The 22,659-nt window shown below is 38.6% G+C and overlaps 1 protein-coding gene across 1 annotated transcript; it reads right to left on the reverse strand.

Annotated features, from left to right (window-relative positions):
* Positions 1-1,668: 1,668 nt before the first annotated feature.
* On the reverse strand, positions 1,669-21,358 carry LOC135466362 (uncharacterized). The gene is made up of 9 exons (XM_064743797.1): positions 21,056-21,358; positions 18,214-18,772; positions 17,950-18,016; positions 17,613-17,703; positions 12,693-15,699; positions 11,396-11,525; positions 9,710-9,866; positions 8,192-8,279; positions 1,669-4,486 (listed from the first exon to the last, which is right to left on the reverse strand). Exons 2-9 carry the CDS (start codon positions 18,523-18,525, stop codon positions 4,334-4,336), a joined length of 4,005 nt encoding a protein of 1,334 aa, XP_064599867.1. The 5' UTR covers positions 18,526-18,772; positions 21,056-21,358; the 3' UTR covers positions 1,669-4,333.
* Positions 21,359-22,659: the final 1,301 nt, after the last annotated feature.

Consider the following 22,659-nt stretch of genomic DNA (forward strand, 5'->3'; position numbering starts at 1 on the left):
GACAAACCCTCACAAACATCTACAAGAGCCAAACCATTACAGAATGACCTGGTAAATGTTTTAAAGTTCAATCCCTTGAATATGAAGGACCATAAACTGTACAACTGCAAATAAATTATGATGGGGGTGGGCTGATGATAATGTGGATGAAGATGATACACTTAACAATATAACGACAGCAGCAGTCGCCCAAACCAGGTTTACTGCTGGATAACAACGCCACCAAATCCATGAGCTAGGTAGAGCACTACCCAAGTACAATTCAAGCCTCACGCTTCAATCTTGCACACAACTTTTTCATAACCTGTTCATCATTTATCAACTTGCATTCTTTACCTCACATCCTTGTACACAGTTGGAACTAACCCCCACGTTATATATTAACATCCCTTGTGCATAGTTCATAATCTGACTGCAATTTCCAGGATTATGAGCAACATGCGTGACACTGTGGGAGCTATAGTCTACTGGACATATTCAGACACACACACACACACACAAAACTGGACTCTCACAACATTATCATAGGATTACCTATATCTAAATAAATCCACAATTCTACTAATATCACATACCTACAAAGCACTCAGTGAACAGCATACATATTACAGTACCAGAGGACAATTGTTCAGTGTGATGTTGCAAATTCTACACACAGACCAAAATGTATCTACAGTGGATATGTACTGTAAAACCTCTGCTCTTTTGATTTATTGTACATAAATTCTGTAAAACTTTTCTAAGTTATTAATTCCCTGTTATTTATTATTATAATATCATTGAAGTGAAGTCTTCACAGGACTAAATTCCCTGAAGCTTTGACAAGCAACTACTTTTCTTCGACGTGACGACTTTCTTCAAAAATTTAAGGGTATTAAGCATATAAACTTGTAAGCAAGAGACGAATAAATTTAACACAACAGATTTAGTGCTTTACTCTTGAATATTTTACTTTGGCGACTGGGGTCAGGTTTATAGGTTAAGGAAACCCCTCAGAGGCTCGAGAAAACCCCCAAACTTCACCAGCTATACATGTAACTATTAAACCTCCTTACATAAACCCTAGACCGCAAGCAGCAAAACTAGCTCTGGTCAGGCATGTGACCTCTTTGGTCAATAGAAAATCATTTCTAGTAGAATTAACAAGATGGCACAACCGTTTAGTACATTTCTACAGAAGAGAAAACAGTTTTAGCCTTTACGCTTCTCAAAGGCTCCTATTAACCATTAACCTTAACCTATCCAAATCACATTCCTCCAGAGAAGCTTGGTGATACGTTATTAACCACAAAGACATTAGTGAAATAAACATCCAGCAAGTAGTTGGTGTCAAGGTTGTCTTCCACTCAGGTCCCTATGTTAAAAAATAGAACGTCCACTGACAGACCAGTATGCTTGCGACAGCTAAAATGTGACGTATCTTTACAACACCTTGTCAATTTCAAGCATATCAGGAGATGAACAATGATCTGTCAGACTACACTTTCCAAAAACTACTTACATCTACAGTGCAACACTTACATACTAATTTACATACATACATACAAATCCCAGCACATGTCTACAACACACAAGTTGCATACTGGTCAGATTTGCTATGCTTTTTAATGCACATGTAATACTAATCACTTCAAACACAGACATACAAGAGCACGACGCAAGAAAAAGAAAAAAAAAAAAAAAAATACAGGTAACCCGACACACAGGACCAGGCAAATATATTAGTGAATAGCAGCTCAATTGCTCATTTTATGCATTTGATATTTCAACATTGTTTGCTCTCGGCCAAAACTGTGGGCTTTGGATTCTGATGAATTGCATAGTATTGTTGGATTCCTAGATCTGAACACTATCTACGCAAACCACGCAAACAACACTAAAAACTTTTGGGAACGGTTTAGTTGTGCTGCTGAATTCTAGTGGGGAAAAAAAAAAAAAACCTTAAAGTTGGATGTCTTGTTACATTTATAACTATTTTTAGACTCAAGTTATCAGAATCTTCAGCAAGCTGAAATCTGCCACTTCGCTGCGGTCATAAAACATACAATTAAACAGTAGCAAAGTCACAGTTTCAACTGCACCTGTTACAGTGTATCATACTGGAAGAAAACTTTAATTATTGTTTCTTGTCTTTGGTATCTACACATAAACTAGGAGTACAACATGTAGTGTTGTGGGAAAAAAAAAGGGTGATATGCTTTACTGTAAGTTTAGCAAACCAGCTTTGGAAAACTGATCATGACAGTGTTATCACTGTATACAAATGCAACTTCCTCAATACAGATAACAAGTAACTCTCTACTACTACAACAAAACATTATTACTTGTAATATTAGTCTTGTGGGACTCCACAATCTCTGCCCAGACCCAATACAGTTTCAATATCTAGGCTAGATATTGGTAGTCTCAACATCAGAGATCTTGTTTAGAGCCCAATAGCTCTACACTGAAGTTTACTACACTTTCCAAAAACTAGTTACATCTACACTGGTAAATTTTACCAGGTGTTATGAAATATCCATTTTTTCTCACACATCACACCTAAATATATGCTAAATGACCTGTAACATGTGCTGACATCAAACAACAGCAAACTAATTAAAACGACATTGTATGTAAGTCACTATACCAAAGATGATTTTCCCTACACTAAACATACTTATACTACTTCGATCAGAGACACACTGCTCTGGTTGAGACTGCAGTGAGTCTAATGGTGGATTCATCATCTATCAAACAAAATTATGTTGAAAGACATGAATGAATTGGTCAATAGTAATAGTCCTCTCTTCTCACAGATAAAATATGTCAGACCACTACAAGCCACCAGGTACGTCAGAATGTCAATTGACAGAGCAGGGTGTAAAAGAATGTTCAACTAATGTTTACAGAATAGTGGCTTACAAACAATATTATTTTAATTACATTGCAACCAACAGTTAGTATGTTTAACAATTGCTCACCAAGTGTAGGCCTTTCCCCATATAAATATTGGGGATTTACATACCAACGACCTTAACAATATTGGACAGTAGAACACAAATGACTAACATCTTTAGTTAAACAATTCAAACATTTACATCTACATTACAAGTACATGAACTCTTGTCCTTTGAATCTTCCAGAACATATGCAATTCTAGGACTTATTGCTTTTCAGTACATGCTCAAACAAATGGTACATGTACTTCCTCCTCAGCCAATTATATCTGTGAAAACAATGCCATGCAAAGGTCTTACAACATTCACTTCTGTCTTCAAATTGAAAGGTTTCCGCATATGAAATAAGCTTTATTAACTGTCGTCCAAGCCATCCTCTTAAGCCTCTCGACACTGTAAGGCTAATCACCAATACAAGCTGGGTTTGAACCTGAACCTTCTGAATAGTCTGCTAGTTCGACCCAATAGACAGATCTAAAGTAAAACCTTACAAAGTTTAAGAAATCCTGCGATGAATACAAGCACAAGTATGAAAGGTTATTTAAGTTGGCAAAGCTTGTAAATATTATGTTGACATGGTTGACAACAGATAATTAAACCAGCACATCAGTAATATTCCTGGATGTTGCTCAACACTGGCATTAACCAGAGACAAGCTTGTACTAAATAAGATGGCAACATCGAGAGATACTGACAGACATACTCTGTGCAAAGAGAATATGCTACACTGGTCATATCGTTGCCATGGAATCCCCAAAATGGACAACTGCACTTTCACATGAATATATATCTACAAGACCAGATTATAACTGCTCACTCTGTCTTTCTAGTTTCACACCAATGTCGGGTGTAACAGAACGCAAATGTCCATCTGGTTTTTGTCATGACGACATATTACATTGGGAGGCAGCAGGTTTCAATACATCACCTCATCTATATGCATACAACAAATATTAAAACTATCCCTTCAAAACACCTAAGTTATATTCTGTACAAAAACATAAGCCTATATTTGCTGTCAGGCAAAGATAAACAGCCATCAGGTGGCCAAAACACCCTGGACAGCAAAATACAAAATGATGACGGCACACATACATGCACTAATGTAAGTTACACTGTGCTTGTAATACAGAACAATCTTTATCAAAGTATTCATGTACATGTACTATACCAACTTAAATTCATACCTCAAAGCAGTCAATGTGAGCCCAGCTATAATTGGTTGAGGAGCCTGGACAAAATGACCGCATGTCCGCACTAATCTACCTTATAATACAACATGTTTAAATCATAATAAATCACAGAACACTTTTACCATGGACATACTGCACTCCTATGGTATAATATTAATACAACTCCTGCAACGTATAACCAGTAACAATGTCTTGCTCCAATCAATTTTTCCTTGGAATGAATTCTCTTTCATCTTTCTCAATCTCTTTTGAAGTTCCTCTCAAGTTTCCAGATCCACTCCAACCCTTCTTGATTATAGCCGCTCTCTTCACAGCTTTTAATAAACTAGTGTTTGCTGTCTCATCTGATGGCATCTACGTAAACACAAACAAATTTAATAAACAAAAGCAGAGGTTGTCATTCACAAGACATTCACAAGCAGTAGCAACTGGTTACCTCTTGTGTGAGTTTTAGATTAGCAGGTTATGCCGTGAATAATACTGCACAAGCCAGCAGTAACAAAAACCATGCACATCAGGTCTTTATAATAAATAAACCATGTATTTTCTGTCTTGAATGCGAAACACGCATCCTGAAAATCTGGGTACCATAACTGTCTTTGAAAACTCAAATGGGAATTTTTATATGTTGACAAGAAGCAAACTGATTACTGACCACCCCAATGGGTATTGAGTTGAGTATACATGTACCATAAATCACATAGAGTTTAGCCGAAAATTTCAGACCGTAAAGTTTAGCCAATTTGAGTAGCCCGAAGAGAAGACACGGAAGAGCCTCCAGCTGTGCAGTAATCTCCAGTGACAGTCTGGCTTCTGGCCCTCGCCACATGGAGCAAACTCCCAGGCATGGACTGAGAGAGGAGTGTTTATAGACCAACTAGTCCATCTAGACTCTTACTGAAACGTTGTTGATTGCGCTTAAAAGCCTGTGACTTATTCTCAAGAGTCCGTCGGTTGTCAAAAAAATTTTTTTTTTTTTTACCCAACAACTTGCGGAAATTGATCCAAAAATTCCCCCGTCGGTTACTTCCACACAGTCTGAGTTGGAGGTGACATAACATATGATATATTAGCAACTCTCACATTAAACTGTTTGAAGGCTTGGCTGCTAATCCACACCATATGGGTTCAACAACAGTACTTGACAGTGATGCTTAAAGATTTCCAGACCAGTCACACCTTCGTTTTTACACATGAATTAGAGTGAACAAACCTGTATAATCCAAAAATGTCCACGCTAAACATGCTCCTTGACGTATTATTCCTCAGGCTGACAGGCTAAATTTGCGGGTTACACTTGCTGGCCTCAATTAAATGGGTGAATGCTTAATTCTTCAGATTATAGATTATTTTGCAAATTATGGACTATATTTTAAGTCTGAATTACAGATGCTTTAATATGCATGCATGTATATTGAATAGTATGCTTGCTTTTGCAAGAAATATCTGCCCTTCACTTCTGTAGTGCGACACATTCTTTGACCCGGCTTTGGCTCAGTCAAAAAAAAAAATGAACGCCATACATCATTATGCAGGGCTTTCTCTGGGACAGTATTTTTAGCATTTTTTTTCGCAAGTCACTTTAGCCACTCATCAGAATTTGTAGTAAATACTATTTTTCTTTAGCCATACTTCTTTAGCGGCCATGACTCTTGTAGGTCTCCTTCTGTAATTCATTTTTAACTGCCTTGTTGCAGCTGCTAGAATCAGTTTGATCTCTTCCAGCTATAGCTGGAGTTTATCAAAAGTTACATTTAGAACAACTCCCCTCAAAATAATGAACCAATGCTTGGCAGCACGTTTTTGTTTTTTGTGGGAAAAAAATCAATCCTTTCTCAACCTATCTGTAGGATTCTAGTAAAATGTAATTTCCTCTATCAGAAAAATTTGTTACGAAATTAATTTGCAAATTCAGTTTTAATAAAATGCAACATTATGATCAGTACAATGGAGTAACACAGTCTGACACGAGAAAACCAGACGGCGTACACATTTATGTAACGGCACATATTAAGAAACATATAATTTACTTCGGATCCCCAAAAAATAGTTTATTAAGTGGAAAAGTTTAAATTTTTAATGGGAGGTAATTTCATTTACAGGTGTAACTCTATCTTGATTTATTTCCCTTGATAATTTTTTTTTTTCCCAATTGGCCATGAAAGGCATCCCACAAAATGCCATGATTCTCAAAAAAAATTGTGAAAATGTGCTAAAAACCCCAGAAAACTCTCATGGTAGATTCTGTATGACATTTGTATTTTTTCTTACGTAAATAAATTTGTCGCCAAAAACATTTGCATTTCTCCAAATTGTATTGCCATTTCAAAAAATTGCTCTAAATTTGCGACAATGGCTAGTGCGAGCGGAAGCCCTGATTATGGGAGAATTATCAGATATACTCCATATATACAGACTCGGCGGTCAACAGACAATATTTAAGTTCGGGACAAACTAAGATTTTCAAGGAGTTTCCAGGAGTACTTGTCTTTTTAAGAACTTTCAAGTATTTGAAAATGAAATTGTATTTTTCAAGCACTTTCAAGGAGTTTCAACGACTGTGCTCACCCTGATCAAGCTCTTGCAAAATAGAATATGAGTTTGCCAAGTCTCACACACATTATTTCGTTACAATCAGAACTCTCCCCCCATTTCACAAGAATTCTATTTTTCCCGCCTCATCAAATCGGGTACCTCCAGTTCAACACAGAAAATACATTTTGGCAAAATTTTCGAAACTAGATATACCACTTGTTCTAGCCTTGTCCTCCCATTGTTGTGACAGCCGATTGCCATGCACAGGACTAAGAACACAAAGTCATGTGCGCATAAACATCTACAGGTAATTCCAACACTGACCAATTAGAGGCATTTACTTTCACTGACCCACCCCTTGGGATAGTCACAAATGTGAAGTCTCCCACCGAATCTAGACTAGAAGACGGACGTCAATTAATTTACATGTACATACAGCCACGTGCCCAGTGAAATGTATGTACAGTAATTTTCATGAGACCGCTTTGGATTTTGCTGCTAAACCATTTCAGTAAAGCCATGTAATCATGTATTTCAGTGGTCTACGCAGCACATGTAACCCATTTAAAGCGATTAGAATTAAAAACAATTGCCAAAATATCAGGTGGTCGGATCGGACTCTGCTGTGATTGAGGGGTCTCCAAAACTATGTTGAAATTTCAAAGAATACACCCAGAGCTGTGCAAATGGCTGAGATTAGCCATCATACCAATACAACTCAGCCATTTATATCTGAATACTCAATAGGTTATAGTCTGGCACCTACTCCCCTATAATTTCCATATAATGAGTGCTATTGTTAGGTCATCAAGGCCTACACTGGTAAGGTGTAATCATGAGTTCTGATTCAGGCAAACTGCATGAAAATGGATTTTCTTCCTCCAACAAGGGCAAACCTGTAAAGCTGGAACTAACTGCGGTGGAATCGGAGCAGTGAAGTGTAGTATCTGTAAATTAGTTTCTAAACCGCATATGGGTATTTATTTACTTTAGACACATATTCGTTGTTCGGTGATGTTTTGAAAGACCTCACTGAAGCATTTTGGCACAACCCATTCGGCAAACCATACAGTAGCTGTGCAGTGATTCTACTAGAGCTAACAGATGCATGCTCAGTGAAGTGTACTGCTCAGTGTTACTGGTCTCCTCACAGGCATGTACAATCTTGTGGACACACTCCTCAGATCCCCAGCTGTGGCCAATTACCAAGAAACAACCAAATACCAGGAATCACAGGATACACTTTTTAAAATCTTTGGCTCAACTCTACGTGATTTACTGCACATATACTATATTACCCCTGTAGTTTACCACTTTTCAAAAGAAACATTTTGCTTGATTCTAACTGATTCATCCAGCTTATATGGCCACTAGAAGTTGGTAAAGTTGGATTTATGTCTTGTCAGAGAAACTTAAAGTTTTTTTTTTTTTTGCATCAAAAATATCATTCTGAAGTCTTCATGTGCTTCTGAGGCTGCATTTTTACATAGCAAACTTTACGTTAAATACAGGTTAAGAACTTACTATTGATTTTGAGGGACTTGGGAAATCCCCACTTTTCGTCTCAGAGGAGATGTTTCTGGTCGCTGACGGTTTAGTGTCCACCTCATCACTAAAATAATATAAAGACAAATTAACACTTTTCATGACACTGGCAAGATTTTGTGGGTTACTTAAAAAGTGAGTGACATACAATCTCATTCGCAGATTAAAGAGCTTCTCATGAGCAAAAGTCTAAAATAGTAATCTGCAAGTACCACTTGGTTACTTTTGAAGGCAGAAAGTAGTTTCAACATTAGTTCAGATCTGGCAGCAAAAATACCGAAGAGCTTGCCTGTAGCAGGTACTTCAGCTCAATACCAGTACATATACCGAAGTCATACATTTGGTAAATTATGGTCATCAAATCCAGGGAGACCTGCTCTAACCATAAGGCCACCAAAGGGGTCACACTCAATGAGAAATCTTCATCTGTAAGAGTTTGATTTGTGTTATCATCAAAGTTTTTCACACAGATGGATGAACAAAGAGATGAACGGATGGATAGACAAAGTGAAACTGCTACAAGTATCTCACTATCACCATGACGTGCTATTCCATGTAAAAAATTAGTTTCTAGGCAACATTTCAGAAATATGGTGTTTGTTCTAAAAATTTGCCCAAAATGTATATTATTTGAGGCAGATAAAGATCATAAAACAAATTATACAATGTATTATTTTTTGGTGCTGAAACTTCAAATTTTCCCGCAGGAGGATATCAGTCTCTTCTGAAGAATTCTCAACACCTTTTTTGAACAAAATTTTAGGTCAAATACAGTACATCTTTACTGATGTCAATAGGCATACAAATACTACCTTAACAAAAATCAACAAAACAAAATTGCTCAGTTTACCTTATTTGTAAGTCACTTATAAACATTCAGGTTATGAGAGGAAGACAGCATTGTTGAAAGGCTAATACTTTCCACTGTACCCCAAAGAGTCAACTGCAGTATTTTATTACTACCATGCTGCATCCATGAGCCATACTGATGTTACCTGGGGCCGGTTTCATGAAGCTCACTTAGCTAACTTTGCCCGTGAATACCATGACGACGCATGTTGTAGAGATGTAAAGTGCACTTAGCTAAGGGCTAGTTAGCACTAAGTATGCTTCATACAACCGGCTGCAGGCCATGGCATCCTTTCTTCTAAGAATAAAAGCTATCATAAAAAATGCTTAAAGGAAATTAATACCCAACAAAAAAAAAATGTAAACTACAATTTCTAGACAAATTCTACCCTATACATGATCCAAAACAAAAATGAAGTGTCCTTTACTGTGGAAGAAAGCACCTTCTTGTCTCAAATCAATTAATTCTACATCATTGTTTACTTAGGGAAGCCTGTCATAACATGTATCCTTACACACATCTTTGGATAGTTCTTGACACTCTTATTCTAGTTTAAACTGGAATATATTTAAGTAAATGATGCTCTTGTTTATAAGTAAATAAAAGAAATGATAAGGCTAGTACTGTTAAATTATGTATATTCTCACCTTGGATAACCATGTAAAAATGGACACGTACTGCCTTTAAAGCAGTCACCATCTTCCCAAAAACGACAGGTGATACTGGACATGTCATGTGCAAATTTACAGTCAGATCGTCTACAGTGACCCTCAAGAAAGAAACTGCACGGCTTCCAGCTCCGTTCTAAATGGAAAATGGCAGGAATTCAGACAGGTACATGTCACTGCTCATGTGAGTAGAATAAACATTTATTTATCATTCTATTAGAGTATTTGAGAAAGGTACATGTACTTGTTCAAGGGACCTGACTTGGTATGGAACAAGGTTCAACGGTATCCCCTTACACGACAAGGTACCAGGAAACAAGACAAAGGTGATAAAGTCTATTCTACACCAAAAAATAAAACAAACATTTCTTTTTCCAAGCTCTGACATCTGGGTTTAAAAAAATCAAAAAAACGTAAAACAAAACGCGATATGTATATAAACTGAGTGAAGAAACACTTTTTTCACTAAGGAAATACTAATAGTTCGCCTTTATATAAATCATAAAGCAAACCCAACACGTAAACAAACTTTAATTCTTTTATTTCTAGAAATAAACAGGATGAACTAATGTTATTCGTGGAAGTAAACACATGTTGCAGGACACACCTGATGTTGTTTGAAAGGTCATTTCTATTCCATATGTATATTTGCACACGGCCTTGAACATACAGCAGGGAAGCATACTGCTCATGTGAGTAGAATAAACATCATTCTATTTTTAAGAGTATTTTAGGGCACAGGATCAGATACAGAACGATCTTCATGTCGGATACCAGCGCCCAAGTTAAGAAATACCCCCTAACGCCCAAAACGCCCATGAGACCTAGATAAACAGGTACAGAATACTTGTTTACTTCCACTGTGTCATTCAGAATTTTACGCTCCTTTTCTTCGGGGGGGCTTTGCCCCCTCCCAAGCCCCCCAATAGGGCACTGCCCTGGACCCACTGGAGCCAGCGGCCCCAGCTGAAAGGGTGCCCAAATTAGAAGGCTCTATCTGACCCTGGGGCAAGGTTTTCCCCACACAGGCAGCACACCTTGCCAGTAATTTAGCATTTACTGCTTTGTTTACTTTTTGTTTAATTCCATACTCTAGAATTTTTCATTTTTCACTTGGCAGTCAGCTTTTTGTGTGGAGAAATCTGGAGTGCTTATGGCAATCTACTGATGAATTTTTGCCCACCATATAAATGACTGTTAGACTTCACTATCAGCTAGATGAGCATCGTCGACCAATTACTGTCTTTCAAGGCTTCACAAACAGAGAACCAATCATCTCGAACATCACCCCTCAACTAGACTAAGTGGGAGCTGGATTAAATCACAAGACCTAAAGGACTCAAACAACGAAGTCTTGTCAAATCATTCTTTGAGGTAAAAAGACATATACTACCCAAGTATATGTATCCAGTGGTTTCACAGATCAATTTTGCATAAAATAGGAAGAAAGTAACACTGAATATTGAAGTCATATTATCAGCCTATATTTCGGTCACTATTTCTGAAAATACAGGGACTGAAATACAGGGACTAATTGTGTGAATTCAATATTTGGAGTTGTCTTTCTATTTTAAGTACATGTATGTGTATATGCCTTTGAAATCAACTGTAAACATAACTTTCTGTTCCTAATGTCTGAAGCATCTGCAGAACAAAATAACTTACTTTTTTTGGTTCTGTTGTCTGCAGAAGAAACATCACTTGTGTTATCTTCTGAGTTCAGCCATTTATGCTCCAGCTCCGAAGAATACACGGCTTGATCTGGTAGAGGGGCAAACTCTGTCCAGTTCAGCAGCTAAGAAGAGAAATGACACACCAGTGAACACAGTTAATGGTTATTCTAAATAAAATGGAAAGCTTTCATAAAAAATCAAACTTTCCTTACAGTGGCATCAAAATTTTCCAGTTCATTCTTGTCACCTGTACCTACCAGGTATGTACAAATCAAACTTTGGTGAAAAATTACACGCAAATATCGACCTTCTAGTTAATAAACCATTCCTTTCTCAGGGCTGTGATGTCCAGTTATTGTCTGCAAAATTTTGTTGGATCTTCTGACCTAGGACTAAGAAAGCTAGTCTAATGTTCTGCATTAGCATACCAATTTTTTTTAATTCTTATTACTTGTTAGGAAAAAAGTGCTTATAGTAAATGACCTAAAGTTTCGCCCTGGGGCTCAGAAAGTGTATTCCAGGGCTCACTGCGTTGATTGTGGTTGTTACTGACTGAGTGCTGCAGGAGAGCATCAGGGGTGGTCAGGCGGATAATATTGCCAGTACAACAATATAATAAACAAGTTTACACTTTAATGAGCAGTTAGTCTATGCTCCTACCACCAACAGTTCAGGTTTACCTCAGTTTTAATCATAATGATTTTAGTACATGCACTTCTCAACAGGTTTATTGAATTTGGGAGAAAACCCTGGACATTAAGCGTGATAACCCAGTACCTTTACGCATGTGGAGTGTCAACTCAAATATCTGTTTTTAAACTGCAGGGCTCTCCGTACACAAAGCTGTACAGAATTTAGCTTACCTGCAAGCTAGTCCTACCAGCAGACGTGATAAAGATGTCAAATTGTGGTCAAAGCCACACCTACACGCCTGCATTGGCACCACTGCAGCTAAACATTTCTTGTTAATTCTTGTATAATTTGAAAGACTGTCAACTTTCGCCCTTCTGTCAACTTCTGGCTTGTGATGGTGTTGAGTGAATTCCTAATGTGATAACTCAAACAAATCCTGTCTCCCAATATCCCGCACTGTCACAGTGCTAATGAAAAGGTGTAAAAGTAAGTTGCTGTAGTTGTGCGGAAACCTTGCATGGAGTATGTTTTCTGTATTTAATGAGAGGTTCCCGATATAAAAACGCAGGAAAATGAACTGCAACAGGAGATCTGACTGTAATGAAATAAAATTTGCATGTAGACTGACATACTAAATTGGAATTACATGGACTTACATCAGGGTCCAACTTGAATCGTGTGACATTCTGATCATCGTCGTGGTCTTCACTCGCTGGACTGTTTAAGCATCCAGCACTATCAGAGACCAGGGCTTTCATTAGGACTGACCCCACTTTTGTACTCTTCTTCTTTGGGCTTTCTGTTGGGGGCCAATACGACCCTTGATTGACCATATCAATCTTAGGTAGCGGTGGGATTTCAGCGTCCTCACCAGTACTCCATATACTGATGGGGTAAGGTTTATTTGGCATGGTGGGCTGAAATATAAGTTCATTTTCTGTGATTTCTAATTCTGAGTTATCTTTCCACAAGCTTCTTAGATTCCACTCTTCTTCAGAAAACTGGGCAGACACTGTATCGCTGGTGTCAGATGCTCCACCATCTGCCAACTCTGAGGCTACAGCCCCTTCACAACTTTCCCCAATATCTCCAAGAACCTCGAGTACTATGTTCAGCTTGTCATCAATCACATCCTCACTTTCTTCCTCCTCTTTATTCTCTACATTTTCCATGTTTTCAACAAACTGTCCAGTTTGTACATATTTCCCACTATTTCTCTTGACTCGGAACTTGGGAATGAATGAAGCCTCTAGATTCTCCATCCCCATGTAAGCCTGATACGGTGTTTTGGATGTGGCCATGTGACCTCCAAACAAGTCCTTCAGATGCATCTCCACACCTTCATTAGGAGAAGCTCCATGGGTCTGACCTTCTGGAGTTTGGATGGGTCTAAAGTGAGTTTTTGAGGAAAAAAACAAATGCTCTTGAGAGTCTGCTCCCACGTCTGACTCCACTGGACTTTGTTCATCCCAGTCCCCAGCTGCCAGTCTAGGACTGGTTTGGCAGTACTTCATGATTGGCTCACTTAGAACATGAGACAGCTTTCTTGGTACAACATCCTCAAAGGCTGAATGCTCAGATGGCACAAGCTCAAAGCTCTTGGACAGCTGAGTGGTGTTCTCCAGACTGCCACCTTCCCACACTGTCTTGGACAGGTTTTCCAAGGACACACTTCTCGGATGCTTCCATAAAGTACTGCATGGTTGTAACATACTGTCTCTTTGGTCAGTGTCTTGTGGGTCACTGTGATCTTCTACAGTGATTTCTGCAGGAACAGGTTTATTATCATGAAGCCAGAACGGAATGTAAGGCTGGGGTAGGTCTTCAGGAATTGTGCCAAGCAAGGAAACATGTAGCGGAGAAGTTATACAGCTGTACTGTTGTGAGTTCCAGACTTTTTGTAAATAATTATCTTCCAAACCAGGTTCATCAGAGGTTTTTGCTGCAAACCACATAGAGGCAGATCCCAATGGAGACGCTTTACAAGTTAGGTGATGCTGGCTGTCCCACACCTTTTGTAAACTGGCATCATCCAGGAAATGGGTCCAGTACCATGGGCTTGAAACCAAATAGTGATCTTGTGAGAGCACTGGTGAAGTCAGATCTGTGAAAAGCATTGCTGAAAACACACCATGTTTCTTAGGAGCTGTAAATGTCCAGAAATCAGAATTTTCCAGGTAAGTTGGTGGTACTGGGAGTTGCTTAGGCTTAGAACTGAAGTCCCCAAATAAATTCATGGAGGATTCTGACAGGAAACAATTGAAGTCATCACCAAAACAGAACAGGGCCTCTTCAGCTAAAGGCTTCAGAAGACCTGGTGAACTAAGTTGCGATAAGCTATAGAAATTTGGGCTTGTATCACTTGCCAGGTCATAGGGCTGTCCATCAACAGGTGAGGTTACATTGCTGGACGACCTTTGGACATCTTTTCGAGAGGTCCAGCTTCCAGAAGGTGAAGGAACAAAGGAATCAGACAGATTCGGAACAAAGTCATCCATTTCCAGAGGGAGAGATCCCCAGGCCTTGTACTGTGATGGAGAGCTCTGACTACAAGGTTCTTCCAGAGAATCCAGGAAGTGTATTGGGTTAACATGGATTTCTGCTGTTACATCTGATTTGGCCGCAAGGCTAATATCTTGGAGCTGTGCAGGATTAGGATCATCCGAAGGACAGCCATATGAGGTAGTAGTTGCTCCTGTTATAATCTTAGGCTCGGACATTCCAGGTACACATGGAGTATCAGGAAAGGGGAAACTCCAAGGCTCTTGTTCAAGGCAGCTGAACTGCTGAGGCATCACATGGTCTATATCACTGCCAGTCATGAAGAATGCTGGCAGGCTGAGCTCTGTAAAGCGTGCTGAAAACTGCTCATTATCCCCCATATCCCATACATCATCCACTGACGCTTTCAGGAGGGCATTGGGCGAGTCAGGTGGTGAAGACTCGACAGAACTGGGGAGACCAGAGCTGAACTGATCTGATAAGGACAAACTATGGCGATTAAACAGCCGACCTTTGGTGTCTGGTATGGAACTGAGAATACCATCCAGAGGTTGAGTGTACCAGGACTCATGCTCCTTCAACTCTGGGCTGACAGAAGAACTAAAGCCACGTACATGTCTGGAACTTGGCCGTAAACTCTGTTTTTTACCTCTTGGAGTGGATGCTATTGGATTATGGGGACAGACATCTTCATTCTTCACATTTCCAACCCTTGTTTGTGACATGCTTCTTGCCTTTGAGTGGTTAGGATACAAATGCACAGAATCATTTCTCTGGTTGTCTGGTTTCTTGGGGACATCTGGTGGCCAACTCAGTAACCTGGCTGCTCTGTTTAGACCCTTTTCCTTTTTAGATTTTCCTTGCCGATGATGACCCTGTTTGTTAGCTTTCAGATTAATTGTGGGTTTACCTGCTGCAGATTTCTTGTGCATGTTGTTTCCTTCTTTCCCTGACAAAGTTTTCTGAGATGTTCTCTGAGATTTCCCCTCACACGATCCTTTCTGTCCGCAAGTTTCACTTGCATCATCTTGAGTATCGTGTGAAGGCTCACTCAGCTGGCTTGTAATGGGATTTTTACTCCAGACACTTGTATCGCACTGTGATGGGGAAATCTGAGCCTGACTGCCATGACCTTGCAGAGCTGGAAAGGCCGCATAATACCTGCAACAGACATATAACATTCCATGGTTCATACAGGTATATGCAAATGAAATTCAAGGGGTTTTCAAGGAATTTTTTGTCGTTTTCAAGGCTAGTTTAAACATACCATGGTGCAAATCATAGACTATATTTTAAGTCTGAATTATAGATTCTTAAATTTGCATGCATGTATATTGAACAGTACGCTTGCTTTCGCAAGAAATATAATGTGTCATATATCGTTATGCAGGGCTTCCTCTGGGTCAGTATTTGTTTTTTTGGGTAGTCTCTTTAGTCACTCATTAGATTTTGTAGTAAATACTATTTTTCTTTAGCCATACTTCCATAGCGGCCATGACTCCTGTAGGTCTCCTTTTGTACTTCGTTTTTATACGACTTGGTGCAGCTGCTAGAATCAGTTTAGTCTCTTCCAGCTATATCTGGAGTTTATCAAACGTTACATTTAGAACAACTGCCCTCAAAATAATGGACCAATGCTTGGCAGCATGTTTTATGTTTTTGGGAAAAAAAATCAATCCTTTCTCAACCTATCTGTAAGACCCTATTGTAAAATGTAATTTCCTCTGTCACAAAAAAATTGTTACGAAATTAATTTATAAATTCAGTTTATTTAAATGCAACATTATGATCAATACATTGGAGTAACACAGTCTGACAGGTGAAAACCAGATGGCGTACACCTTTATGTAACGGCACATATTCTGAAATAATTTACTTCGGATCACAAAAAAACATAGTTTATTAAGTGGAAAAGTTTAAATTTTTCATGGGAGGTAACTTCATTTACATGTGTATCTCTCTTCATAAATTTTTTTTATACAATTGATGATGAAAGGTATCCCCGAAAATGCCATGATTCTCATTTGTTATTGAACAAAAATGATTTCAAGCATTATATAATGTAAGTGAACTTGCAACGATGCTTAACTTGCTTTGTAGATTTCTGTCAAGTAATCACCATACAACTATGTTGTTGTTGTTTCACCGAGATGAGGCCTGATAATGGGGAAATTATCTGCGAGCTCTCGATATAGACTCGGCGGTCAGCAGACAATATTTAAGTTCGGGACAAACTAAAATTTTAAAGGAGTTTCCAGGGGTATTTGTCTTATTTAAGGACTTTCAAGTACTTGAAAATGAAATTGTATTTTTCAAGCACTTTCAAGGAATGTGTGCACCTTGCATTCATACTGCTGGGGAAATGGGAGTTTTCGTCCAAAAATTTTGGGATTTACCTGCACCGGGGAATATAGTTGATGTAATTTGTTTATTGACCAGGGGCCATAATAACATAATCACAATATTTATGGCACTACGGCACAATATTATGGACAGATATTTGTAGTGTTGAAAGTAGAATATTAGATTTCTTTACCAGCATTTTGGAAAAGGAAATGAGTAAGTTGTTCATTAGATGGTCTAACCAAGTGAGAAAAAAAAAGAAACTCAATATTCCTGCTACTATTACATATACATTGGCTAAAATGAGCAGACCAGGTGTCCCAAAAATTATTAGAAGAAATAGGGTATGTGCAGATGACTGCCATGATGACAAAATACTGCCAGTGCTGATGAATACAGTTGGATGCATAAAATGCTACAAGTGATTTCAAAATTTTGACAAAATTCAAAATTTAATGGAGTGAAAATGTCTTCTGGAATTTAATTTTTCCAGAAAATCAAATTCTATGCATAAATGAAAACTGTTTAGCCTTTAAAATACATAAACTTGTTGACAGCAGCCATAGACTTATGATTAACATAAAAGTAGTTCCAGTACACAATACAGCATTTTATTCATTCTCAGCACTGGTAGAACTGATGAACTTAACACATCCCTCAACTGTAGCTATACGATGAAACACTATTCACATTCCATAAGATTTCCTTTGTACTCCCTAAAGTGCTGATACCTTTCGGCAGGATCTTCACATGCCGAAGCAGTCACAGAACCATCTGGGCAAGATTCTTGATTTGATGGATCGATGGGAGGCTCACAATTTTCTGTCAACAAACAAAACTATCAGTTTAACAGAGTAAAGTTTATAACTTAGAATACTTAGGTGGAACAAATACAAAACTGTGTTGGTTGACATCACGAGCTCTTTTCAAATGTTAAACCCCTATGATTAAAAATAAATTTTGTAGACTTAAGAAGATGTATTGTTGGTGTAGAAATTGTAGGATTTAGGTCTTTATATCTTTAATATAGGAAACTTGAAACTATTTATTACTTTGCCATTAAAATACCTTTTTGAGCATTTATTTCTTTCAGGCGAGTGAAAAGTTCTTCCACAAGATCTTCAATATCAGTTGCCTGCAAAAAGAAAAACAAAATGATTGTATATTATAAAGAATGACTACTATTTAAATGAATCCACAAAAATCAGCATGTTAGTTACTGATTGCACTATCCTCAAACAAATATTCGTGATAGATTTGACAAGATACAGTTGAGTAATTGTGTTAATTAATGACGTACCAGGGAACCTGAAAAAGCTAGGAAAATCTCACCTCATCTGAGATTGCCATCAGGCATTCTACAGCAGCATTCTTTTTCAGGTCTTCTTCTGATGCACCCTGCCCTTTCTTCCTTTCGCTTTTCTTTCCACGAATCCTTCGCAGATCATATTTTCTGCCCCATAAATGATCTGCATCTGCCTCTCCTGGGTCCAATTCCACCTGGTCCTGTTTGAGCAGGCTGATTATGTAGCGGGTGTAGACGACAGCGTCAATCCCTCGAATCTCAAGCTCATGGCCAAACCAACTCTGCACAGAAATCGGCATGGAGGCCTCGACAGACATTCTCCCCTCTGGATACTTCATTGAGACAGACAGATTCTTCAGATGAAAGCACTAAAGGCAGACATCTGCTTCATCCATCTTCCCCACATATAAGTGCTGAGCACAAAGCAATTTAACCCCATTCTCAGTTGCCAACTGGCTGTTTCATGTCCACCAGGAACCATACTGTAAAGGCAGAGCCACTGGCCACAAGTTGGTATATCTAGAAGTTCCCCATCACTGCTGACAGCACAGAGTTGAAGAACACGCCACTCCCCAAGCCAATATCCTATAAAACACAGAATGTAACATAGGATATCTATATTATACTCTTTTGTTCTAAAAACTGCAGCTTTTGTAACGATTACCAAACAACTACATATATAGAGTAAAATTTACCTACAAGTTCTCTTTCTTATTTGAAACTTTAAGAAATAGTTGAAAATACATATATAAATAGGTCAGGCCATATTCATTACAGAAAAGTCTCCTCCAGTTTTTATTCCTAAACCTGACAGCCATCATACACCAGGGGTAGAAATAAGTGCCGAAAATCGAAAGGCCCTTTAAACGGGTGGAAAATCAGATGACTTGTAAATCAACTTGCCCTTCCTGAATTTTAAAGGCCCTCCGAAATAGAAGTTTCCTCATCATGGAAATAAACTATAAGTTGTGCAAGAAATACAAGGCGCAAATCTCGTACAAAAAAACTTTCAAAATGCATGGATCACAGGCACACCGAACGTGAAGAGGGGCTCTTGACAACTCATTCTAAAAATCAACCTGTTTCGCTAATATTCAGAGAGGGTGACAAATATATTGACTGCCAGACTGGAACTTTAATACTTTGAAAATACAAATGTCAGAAAAGAAACATTCCCCCGTGTCAGAGAATTGTTTCATTACAGTAACGAATTAAAATCTCTCCTAACTAGGCAATCAATCTTAAAAAAAATTGCAAGTCATCAGATATTTGGCCTGCTAAAAGTTTATGACTGGTAAAAAGTAGAAGGCCAAAGGAGATTTTCTTGCCACTTGTATAGGTGGATGGGCAGCTGGCTAACACTAACATCTGTCACAGCTATGCCTGTATCAAAGTTTCACATGTGTATTGATAAAATTATTGTCTAGTGCTTAATGTCATGATGCTCAAGTCTTTTTCACTGCTATGCCCTTGGTCTGGAAAAGGAGTGGATAACACCAGTGTGCCTAAAATACATCTCTGCAATTTTGCCAGGCACTTGACAAACCTCTTGATCCTAAAGCCACAGGTGCAACAGCAAGAACTGGATTTTAACATGCGACCTCCTTGATCATTCAAGTTTGAATGTAAGTGACCTGTATCAAATCCCATCCTGTTTGGTACAAACTAAGTGGTGTATTTGATTGGTTGTTCTTATGCTGTACTAAAAAATATTTCTCTTATACAATGGCGACTAGCACTATGGTGGAAGGTAATCAGGCAGAGCCCCATGGAAACCCACAACTATCTGTTTGCTAGAAGATTTTCCCAAGTTTCAAACATATAGCAAGAGACGGACGCAATGTTTGTTATTAATATAATAACACGAGGAATCTACAAAACTTTTGTCAGCAATGCCTCAAAAAGTTATTTGCGGCATCATTCCGATAGTCGTACCGCTTTAACCATCTAAGCCAGCCAGGCCCCAAATTAAACTTGATAAACTGATGTAGAAAGTCAAATCATGAACAGGCTGTCTGTGATTGTCGTGTGCTCACTCAGCCCTCTCAAAGAGCATTATTTGCAAAACTTTCTCAAATGAAAGGGATGCCTTAATCTAGGACTATCACAAATAGTTATACATTATATTTGCGTGCTTACTGCTGGGAAAGGTTCCACCAGGTTCAAATTTTTGCCTTTATGGACCAGAGGAGCGTATGTGCAAAAGGACTCTTCTGCACAGTATCAGAAAAGTTCTCTTTACTCTGGTACCCTTCTGCCTGTGTGTCGCAGTTCAGCTGTCAGGAGAGTGAAAATGTCAGAAAACAGTCTAGTAAAATAAAATGTGACCTTCTCAGTGCTTTTTTTTCTTCGCAGTGAGTACTTAAATAGTTCAACTATCAGTGACAGTTGTAGATGACGATGTCGCTTTTATTTGAGGAAATCACACACGCACAAAAATATTCTTCTGGATTACAAAAAATTATGTCTTGTTTGGCATGCCACTCAAATCAAGAGTTACATGTCAGCAATTAGTTTTTGAACTTGATCGTTTGATGTTCATGACGCAATTTTAGTGTAATGATGGGTGCTACGACTCCGTTGTGATGTTTAGTTGCTCTGTAGCGGTAAATACCAAATTAACTGATGACAACCCTGCCTTTAAGTAACACCTTAGATTTGCAATTAAATCTGAATCATCTTATATCAACCTTTTAACACTGACAGAGCTCTATATATGCTATAATGTAATCCAACCGGAAGTGTTCATGCAGGAAACGGGTTCACAAAACGAACCGGTTACGCTAAGCCTAATGCTGCTTGAAAAGGCTACCGTGGAGAGCAGAGACAACATGCACTCATCGTGAACTGTAATAGTGCCACTCTTACCTGCGACAAACAAATGTCTTTTCGCTCCCCAAACAAGCAGCAAATGCGTTTTAGCTTGTTGAAGTCAACCTCGTTAGCATCCCAGGAAAACGGCATGATCGGATCGGAGTGTCTTCGCAACCCCGTCAGTCTGATCTAATTATCAGCATTGCGGGGAGCCTTTCAGATGCTTTCCCGTTAACAACGTCAACTTAAACTTTCATCCTTGATTACTCAACGGATACAACGAAACTAAATTGACGGAAATCAACGTAGTCGAAATAGTTTCGCAGCCGAGTGGTCGTAACCTCAGCTGGACTTTGACAAGTCTTGTCAATGATATCAGTCATCTGCGCCGGATTCGGTTCCGCTTAACAAATAAGTTCGACAGCCAACGAGTAATGCCACGATAATACGGCCACCCTGAAAGGATAATATGAAAACAATAATCTATATTGTTTATAAATCCATATTTTTTACATAAGTATTTCTCTTTTTAATATCACTGTCAGCGTGACACCCTGGCGAATGAATACAGCATTCCATGCACGACGGTCCAAATGTCCTTCTGCAGACGTGCAAATATGGCAACCGATATTTGGCGGGAAATGCGAACTCGTCATACATAGCAACTCGATGCAGAGCTTATAGTAAACAATGCAGATTAACAGACGTAAATGAAATTGTTATAAATCTTATGTTTGTGAAAAACTTTTAATGCTTTTAGGTCTTCCAAAGGTTCGATAGTAGACCCGGAGTACATGAAGACAACTTCTTTAAATGTTGTCGAAGCCAACTTGTTGATCTATGCCTTGCCCAGGCTCCGGGATCACAAAGCGAGCTTATACTTAAGTCAAAATTTCAATCATTAAATTTGGTATGTTCAACTTCTTTACCGTTACTTTAACTGAAATTTGTTTTGGAATAACTTACCCCGTATTCACATTGTCATGCAGTGTTTCGACCTTGTTAGGTAAGACATATATATTTTAAAGTGACTTGAAATTTTGACTTATAAGTCTTAAGATCGTATCATGATCCCGGGGCCAGCGATAGCTATAGGTCGGATTTAAGAAAATGTATGGTACAGATGGTTTGGAATGGTAGCCATCTTTGAGGTAAGTTTGTGTATTGCCCTCTGGGTGTCTATTGTTAGAGGTGTCATAACCTGGGCAGAGGCCCTTGGCTGGTAATTAAGGGCATGTAATGGGCAATAATATACACAAACTTACCTCAAAGATGGCTACAATTGCAAACCATCTATAACGTTGACTTGTAGAGACACAGCGTATTACATTTGTTTAACTCACGTTTATCGTCAAACTAAATAATACTTAACTTACACAAAGTCAGCCATTTATTGGTTTATGGAACCGGACAGGGGGCCTGGCCTCGCCCATAATGTGCAGGCATACATGCATCATGTGGTGCTGTTAAAATTGACCAGATTACAGATCAACCGAAAAGTTAAATTAAAAAAACAAAAAAGAGAAATATGAAAAAATGAATAATAAATGAAGATATTATCACACTGTAGGCCAAAACATAATAGAAGCAATCCGATTGATGTGATCTCGATTCCGCGCCGATATAGGTGCAAGCCTACAGGTGCATGTGAAGTGGTA

Source organism: Liolophura sinensis, chromosome 6 (genome assembly GCF_032854445.1).
Source record: "Liolophura sinensis isolate JHLJ2023 chromosome 6, CUHK_Ljap_v2, whole genome shotgun sequence".
Taxonomy (NCBI): domain Eukaryota; kingdom Metazoa; phylum Mollusca; class Polyplacophora; order Chitonida; family Chitonidae; genus Liolophura; species Liolophura sinensis.